The sequence below is a fragment of the Anoplopoma fimbria genome, chromosome 7 (genome assembly GCF_027596085.1).
Source record: "Anoplopoma fimbria isolate UVic2021 breed Golden Eagle Sablefish chromosome 7, Afim_UVic_2022, whole genome shotgun sequence".
Classification (NCBI taxonomy): Eukaryota; Metazoa; Chordata; class Actinopteri; order Perciformes; family Anoplopomatidae; genus Anoplopoma; species Anoplopoma fimbria.
The window spans coordinates 14245912-14254302 of record NC_072455.1 but is presented as its reverse complement, the minus strand read 5'-3'; the positions used below and the strand labels follow the sequence as shown (position 1 = coordinate 14254302).

Sequence of the window (8391 nt, the reverse complement as noted above, 5' to 3'; positions counted from 1 at the left end):
ATTACAGCACTGTCATTGAAACGCATGGGTAAAGAGCACAAGTAGGACGTTTTGGAAGCTGGATCAGGATGTGTGTCACTGTGAGAAAGGAAGGGGAGAGGTTGTTGAAAGTTTACATATATAACATATACATGCTTACTGATCTGCTGCCACAATTATACATACAGAAAATTCGATTCGATTTATGGAAAATTTGGATTTCTGTATGGCATCAATTGACCACCGCATAGTTCTATAATAAAACGTGATGCTTTTGGCAATCAGGACAATATAGGCCATTTGGGATCTAATTTCAATATTTACACAATCGGGTGTTTTTGAAAAGATACTACTGAAATGAAGGTTTCTAAAAACCCATCCGAACAATGATGGGAGGTGTCCGCACGTTTTTTTTTGGAGACATTATTTACCTTTTTAGGGCCAACTTTTTTTATAAACAGGGATTGCCTATTATTTGACAATAACAATGAAAGAAAACAGTTTTGCCTTAAGGGGCCAGGTAGATAAGATTGTCATAGAAACAATGCATCTTTATTTTATTTTTTTAAAGTCATCAATAAAAAATCAAACAGGTTCAGTTTAAGAAACACCTACCGGATAAGTAGATCCACAAAAGAGCTTCGTTTCCAATTAGTGGGCAATAGACGGACCTATGGGCCAAACCGCGAGGACCCTGTGAGGGGTTATGCGGACACCGCTATGGAGTTTCCCAGTGAGTTATGGATATGATTTTTTTTTTCCTCTGTTCACCGGCTTTGGTAGTTAGTCTATTTTCACGCTTTGCGTAAAGGGGGGACTGCATGCACGGGTTGATGTTTTATAGCCCACCGTGGTGCGTAAAAAGGCGCCTCCTCGTATTTGCGGACTATCACGTTATCGCTTTATCCTTGGGGAGGTAAATAAAAGGTTTTGCCAGACACAGCAGTGATGCAAAGTCTGGTAGCACACATGGTTTTGACACGGACCAACACGCCGGTCGTACTAGCGCTGGGACCCGCACACTTGGTTGTATGTTGGGACTTATTGGATTGAGTGCTTTTAGCTTGAGCCGTACAGTTTGTGCATGTATTTAAACACACAATGTTTCTTAAAGATGTGGCACCTGTTTGCCAATGTTGCAGAAAACGAATAGAGGTAAGAGCGCCTGAAATATTATAGTATCGTGCGTTACTGTGTGTGAAATGCTTGTGTGCTGCATCAGTCATGTTTGCGCAATATTTTTGAACACGTTTATGACGTTAATGATATATTGATGTATGCGTGCAGCTATTCAGTATTTCATTCAGTACTTAATCGTGTGAATGGGTGAAAACTGAATCTTGAGACGGTTTAAAGCCTCTCTGGAGATCGTTTTTTACTTAAATGCCTATTTTCCGAAAAGCTGTCCTCTGATTTGTGCCAAAATCTTTTCCTGCATGCTTCATGATTGTGATCATTGACCGCAGTTCGTTGGAATAGATTGTACAATTCCCATTCCTAGAAAGCTGCTGTACATTAGGTTGAACCGCTGAACTATAATCCTCGCAATAGCCAAAAGTAATTTTCTCCAAATTAAGCCAAAGCAGAGGAGAAGGTCATTGAACATACTTAATAATGTGGGGAATAGACAGTATTCAGTCTCAAAAAGAAAGTATTTTTAAAGCTGTTGATGAAGCTGAAGCTGGACCTTACAGAGTTGATCAAGGCACTAAATCAGTTGGAATTGCGGGTTTAACTCACACTTAATATGTATTATTTCCTGTTACTGTTAGACACTGTAGGTACAATGGTCTGCTGGGGGGTTGCTGAGCACTGTATGTTTTTATGTCTTGACTACTGGGGAAAACACATTTTCTGTCATTATTCTCTAGCATGACACAGCAGACTGGAAAGTTGAGGGTACTGAATGAGAAAAGCTGAATCAGCACTTTTTTGGCTATGTCAGCAGAAAAGAGCAAAAGGTTATCAAAGTCTGACAGCTATAAGGGATTCCAGTAAAGCTGGACAGGAAATGATGTCACACCTGTGTCATCTGATAGCTACTTATTTACAACTCTGCACTTTGTCATGGGGAAGACCTATTCAAAATAGAAAGGAGGTCGCAAAGCATTCAAAAGCAACTATCCCAAACCTGAGATGCACTATTAAAAGCATCCCCCTATCAGCCATCTGTGACATTTAGTCTTTTGTGCCACTAGTTGATCTAAATTGCTGAGCTCTCTATGTGCAGCTGTTTGACACAACATTGTAAGTGCCACATGTCAAAGGCGTCAGCTCATGTGAGTATCCAGCCATCGTTCCAAAGCATCATGTCACATACCTGGAGGGAAGCTTGCCATTATTCAAAGCACTGCCCTTTGGGGACAATTTAAAATAGCAACAGGGTTTTGGCAGTGGTCGTTGACAGATAAAGGTGTTAACCTTTATTTTGGCCACAGTCCTGGACTAAAAATTCCACCAGAATGGAGAGAGAGAGAGAGAGAGAGAGAGAGAGAGAGAGAGAGAGAGAGAGAGAGAGTGTACACAGTTTAGATTGATGCATTCTCACGTAGGCAATGGCCAAGTTAAAAAGGTCAGTGATAATCTTCAAGCTGAGTCACACACACTTATTTAAAGGTATTTAAAGTGGCCGTGTTTTTTGAAAATGACAAATGCCAATGTTTATGGGAAGGAGGCCATGTGCAGACATGACTTTGCCTCTGAAACTGTTATATGAATATCGTAATAAAGGTATATGTTAAAGATAATTTTAGTCCTGGGACCACATTGTTGATCGGCCCATAATGTAGAAAGAGTATCATAGGAGGCCTGAAAAAGAACACATGCACCAAGATTTTGTGTTTGTGCTTTCTTTTAATTCGACAAGTTTATAAAAGTCTAACAGTAATTTTACCAGCGTCTCATTAAAGTGGAACAGCCACATACCAGCCAACAGGATGAAAACAGGCCCAGCAGTAGGATTTATTCCAAATGATTTGTAATTCAGTATTTTACTTTTCAATGAGATCATGACTGCACATAAGTTCTAGTGAAAGTCACACACCTGACAACACCATGTAAGTGCATGTATTGGTGTTTGCGTGTTCCTATTTACTAGATCGCAAGTCTGCAGGGATTATAAATGATTGCTCAGGGGAACAAGGAGGCTGTAATACTGCTGTTGCACCCATTAGTAACCTGTGAAGTTGTGGGACACTATGCATAACTATACACAACATACAAAGAGCTAAAACAAGGATTCTGTGAAACATAGGGTTGGTACAGTTTGGTCCTATGTGTGATCGACAGTCTGCTCCATGACATGAGAGTGAAGGTGATTCGTGTTAAGATGATTATACAAACCTGCAGAATTAGTGTAAACTTTTTTTTGCCGTTCAGATTAATTTGTTCTTGTTATCTGGGAATCTGGGTACTTAATCTAGCCTGTGTTTGACCTGTCTGCCTGGGAAGATCTTCTGTATTTCCTATCATCCTTCTGCGTCATACATGCAGGCTTCTGTGAAAGAACGCATTCAGCATGTGGCACAGAGGAATGAGGTCAGATGCCCACATGACCCACAACATCAAAACCGCTCTCATAGCCAAGTGCATCCTTCGAGTTCAGAGTTTGCTGTGCTCTCTAGAAGTAATGCCTACATTTCTGAACAAGGCTGACTAGCGGCCCTATTACAGAACCACCCTGTTCTAAATTAGGAATACTGTCATTTCTGCACTGTCATGATATCGGCAGGTTTCTGTTCAGAATCCAGGATATCACATGGTTTCTTAGGCGTCATACACAAGTGTGAAACTACTGAACTACTGCTCAGTCATGCGGATTTCACATGATACAGCCCTAACAGTGTGTTATCTATCGTCTGTGACACCTATATACAGAAAAGTCTCATTATGTTATATGATGTTTATCATCCAGATAAAAGCAATACCGGCAGAGTGTCCCGAGCAACTCAAAGGGTATTGTTTTGTAATTGACCTCTGACCTCACAGTGGTTGAACAAAACATTTGGGATTTTGTTAAGAAGATCAATAATCTGCAATATTATTATTTGTTTGCATACATACTTATCTGAAAATCTATGGCTGAATAGGTCAGAGGATGTTAAGGTTGGGAATTAAGTATTTGTAGACAATAGATTTAAAGATAGAAAAAAAAAGTAATTACCCCTGAAGGTAGGACCTTAGATGAGATGCATAAAAATGGCTGACATCACTAGATGAGGACGGTGGTGAAAGTGGAGACAAATTATAAAAGACACAATTGTTCCTAAAGTCTTGTGGTGTTCAAACCAAACCAAATGAGAAGTGGATTGTTTCTAACGTGCCCAGTCTATACATTTTAACCTGTGTAAATGAATGCAAAGGATTTGGTTGATGGTTACTCTCTCTTTTCTTTAATCTGTACTATAAGAGATCTGGGGGATTTACAATTGATGGAATTCAAAAGAATCACATTTCTTAGAATGGTGATGTTAGTTTCTGAAGGAGAGCCGGTCGTGACCAGACTCATCCCTTCAGGAATGTGTCCTTAAATCAAGTCTGTCACCTATCACAGGGTTTTAATCCCCCTCAGTAGCTATAACTGAGATGGCAGATTTCCAGAAATCCAGATGTACAGGAGCTGGCCTGTGTATAACTGCATGAATCTGAAAGTATTAGTATTAATGAAAGTGAAAACACATCCCGAGACTGCCTCTGTTCTGCCTCTTGGCTTTACTGTGTGAACATTAAACTTTGTGTCTGGGTACACAGCCACCCAGGATTTAGGAAGCTGTCATTGCGTGAAAAGGTTTGAGTAGTGTTTGACAGTTCTTGGATTTCTCGGTTTATCTCAATATAATAGGTGCTTTCTGTCAGAATTAACTGGAACAATAAAGCCATTGTAGTTATTTTAGTTGTCACTGCCGTCTCTGTATTGGTACTTTACCATTAAAGTTGTTAAAGCTCGAACAACAGTCCTGATGCAAACAAGTGAGACACATGGAAGACAGCTTCACTGCTACTTTCCATAGAAGTGCTTGTTCTGCAAAGCATATGAACTGTCTTGCTCCCTCACATTAGATTGGGTCTATCTTTTAGGCTACATACATTACATACATTACTTTCTACTTGCCAGTGCATATCAAATTGCCACCAGCACGGAGGCATTGTTTTGGGTTAGAATGGATTGAAGGGGTTCGAATTTGATGGGTAAAATAATTACAATTTGATGGTTGAGGGTCAAGGGTCAGTGTGATGTCACAAACACGTTTTGGGCCATAACTCAAGAGTTCAAAAATGTTCAATAGGATGAAATGATAAAGTGATGACATTTTAAACAGACATGGATGTAAAATTCAACTGGACTGGTGGGCAGAGGCATACAACCGTGAGGCGGTAATTCTAGTTTTCATTCAGTGTTGACATTCAGCAGCCTTTGAATGACTGAATCTTTTTAACAGGACTGCTTGCCTTGCTGTTGATGGTGTTGGAGTGGACCCGGCCAGGCCTACCGTCCCCGCTGAGGCCGATCTGTGACCTCAGGGTCCTGAACCATTTCATTAAAGAAGGACGAGACGCAGAAGTCGCTATGGTGAGAGGAAAATGAATGCACTCTGATCTCAGGCTTTAGTTCCGCAGAGATAGTGTGATCCAGGAATCAGCCATACTGAACGTCTATGCACCACTGGATAAGCGTAGCCTAAACACTAACATGATGCGTTTCTTGTTTTCTTAGAAGTCATGTCGAGAAGGATGTAGCCTGTCAGAGTCTGTCACTGTTCCCCAAACCAGAGTCGACTTTGATGTCTGGGAGAAGAAAAATGTAAGTAATCACAGAAAAAAAAGCTGGATGTAAAAGCAGCTGACAATCGATTTAGATCAGCTGTGAAGTATAAATCCATAGACAATTAATGCCTTTTGGGGACTAGAAAATGACCTGCTTCCTTTGCTCTGAGTCACTTCCATAATGAGACTCTTTAAACTCTTGTCCTCTGTCTCTTTTTTTTGGCAAGGGATTAGAACAAGCCCAGGAGGTGCAGTCTGGCTTATGGCTCTTACAACAGGCCTTTAGCTTGCTACAGACCTCAGTCACCAACACAGCACTGCACAGCCACATAGATAACTCCATCAGAAACCTGCTCAGCATCAACGCTGTGCTGCGTAGCCTCAACATCCAGGTGAGTTACAGCAAGTTCAGAGGTACATATTCACTGTTTACTGGGAGCCCTTTTTAACCTTAATGGTATGAAGTGAGCCTGAAAACGGTTGGATTTCTGTTCAGAAAGTGCAGCAGCAAGATTTATTTACAAGATCTGTTGCTTTCTTGTAACAAAATTGTGTTTTCTCCAGTTATAGAGAAACTCAGGGATGTTATGGGACATTCTCTAGGAATGTGACCCTTAGCATTTCCTGGACTGTGGGCACTGAAGCTGCTGTAAGAGTTTGTTCTAAAAGTTATGGCAATGCAGCCTTTGAAATGATTCAGGACCAAGCGGAGGCCTTGTGAATAGACAAACTTAAGATGAATGAGCAGCCTGTGTCCTGGCTCAAGGGTCACCAAAATGAAAGTTTCATCATCAGGAACAGTTAACAGGGTTCTGACACATGAAAACCAAGACAAATATGGAATAAAAATAAACAGTTAACTAAACCCAGGGAGATTATAAATGTATCTTGTCAATACCAAGAGATAATCAACATCAGAGACCTTTCCGACATTAGATTGCTAGTGAGATTGTGTGGATGTCTGAAATTTTAACCTTACAAGCCGAAGGAAATGCCATGGAACTTGTCAATCAGATGCACATTTCTTTGCTTACTCCTACAGGGGGAAATGTAGCATGCTGTAGTTACAGGCAAAAGAGGAGGAATCCTTTCCCAAATTAAGACAAGCTCAACATGTTGCTTTGTATTGACTTTTAGGAATATACCCCACCAGCGAGTGCAGCAGGGCTTGAGGCAACATGGACGGTATCGTCGGCAACAGATTTGCTTCAAGTCTACGTCAACTTCCTGCGAGGCAAAGTGCGCCTCCTTCTGTTGGATGCACAGGCTTGTCAGCAAGATGTCAGCTGATCAGCTGATCTCCCAACTCCAGGCGGAACTCACTTGTGTTTCCGAAGGCGAGAGGAGGGACACTGTTGACCTGCACGCTGGCTGCTGGAAGCAGCGTGCAGAAAGAGAGAAAGATGCAGCTCTGAAAAGAGAGGACAGTCCCAGCTGGGCTTTGGATGGACGGGAGATGATTGCACCTTTGAATGTAGATGTGAAACACGAACACGGTGAAGCACACACTGACCAAAATGAGGCCTGTGGGAAGCACCGCTCCAATTGCTAGTCTACTGGCACTCTCTTGCACTTTGTGTGTGGATGTTCTTCTGTGTGTGTGTGTGTGTGTGTGTGCGCGCGCATGTGTGTGTTTCCAGTGAGTTTGACCCCTTCTCACCTCTTTTGAGTGAATTGTGGAGTGAAAAACCCAGAAATTATTGATTGCACCTAGGAATTGGAGTACTGTGAGGTTGTGACAGGGCATCCATTTCCAATATGACTGCAAAAAGGAAAAAAACGAATGAGGCCTAATCCCACAGGCCTTCTCAACTTTGCCTCACAGTGACTTCTCGGATTGTTTTTTTTCCAATTAATATTTTTATATATATATTTGTACAAGTTGTGCGATTACTATTTATACAGGTTTTCTACTTTTAAGCTCCAGTCTAAGTATTTTTTGTGCGTAATCTTGAAGATTTTAGTCAAGCTCTAGTTGCCATTCACTTGTGTAACACATTTACAAAGCGGTTTGTTGGCATCATTTGCAATGGCACGCTGCCGTCTAACTGTATGTACTATGTACCCGGCTAGCTGTTAGTTTCACATAGCATTTCCTTCCAACTAACAGAATAAAGGACTAAAGAGTCAGTTCACAGTGAACGAGAGGTCGGTGAGGAGTTGGTCGGAGGGTTGCACGAGATGTCCTTATCTGTGTTTTTGTTGCTGCCTAACCAAAACTCAGCCAGTCTCCACACACTGATAGCCAGACGGCCCGGAAAAATGCTGTTTGCCTTTTACAATTAACATCCTGCGAGGCTGTAATTGCAAATTGTTTTCCACTATCTGACGTTAACACTGTTTCTTGCCTTGATCTATTTGTTCGTCATCAAACGGCAGGCAGGCAATTAGTTAGTCATGGGAACTTGAGGCTTTCTATAAGATTGATAATCAACTCCTTCAGACCGGTTAAGTGTTCTTCCTTGTTTTTTCCCTATTTTTTAATCTTGTTGTGCAAGATGTTTTTAAGGATGTTTGTACATGTTTTCCTTCCTGTTATTTTTTGTGTTGTTTTGTCCCATCACTGTATAATTTGCTATTTAAATACAAAATATTATTCTTAGATAAAGAAAGGATAGATGGAAACACGACAGGGGGAAGTCTGTCCAT

At 41.1% G+C, this 8391-nt stretch overlaps 1 protein-coding gene across 2 annotated transcripts; it reads left to right on the top strand.

Annotated features, from left to right (window-relative positions):
- Positions 1 to 602: 602 nt before the first annotated feature.
- epoa (erythropoietin a) lies at positions 603 to 8349 on the top strand. 2 transcript variants are annotated; one of them, XM_054601624.1, is made up of 5 exons: positions 603 to 712; positions 5418 to 5548; positions 5693 to 5779; positions 5970 to 6134; positions 6880 to 8349. In XM_054601624.1, exons 1-5 carry the CDS (start codon positions 700 to 702, stop codon positions 7030 to 7032), a joined length of 549 nt encoding a protein of 182 aa, XP_054457599.1. In that variant the 5' UTR covers positions 603 to 699; the 3' UTR covers positions 7033 to 8349. The 2 variants fall into 2 exon arrangements, with proteins under 2 accessions (XP_054457599.1, XP_054457598.1); XM_054601623.1 differs by lacking the exon at positions 603 to 712 and adding an exon at positions 958 to 1134.
- Positions 8350 to 8391: the final 42 nt, after the last annotated feature.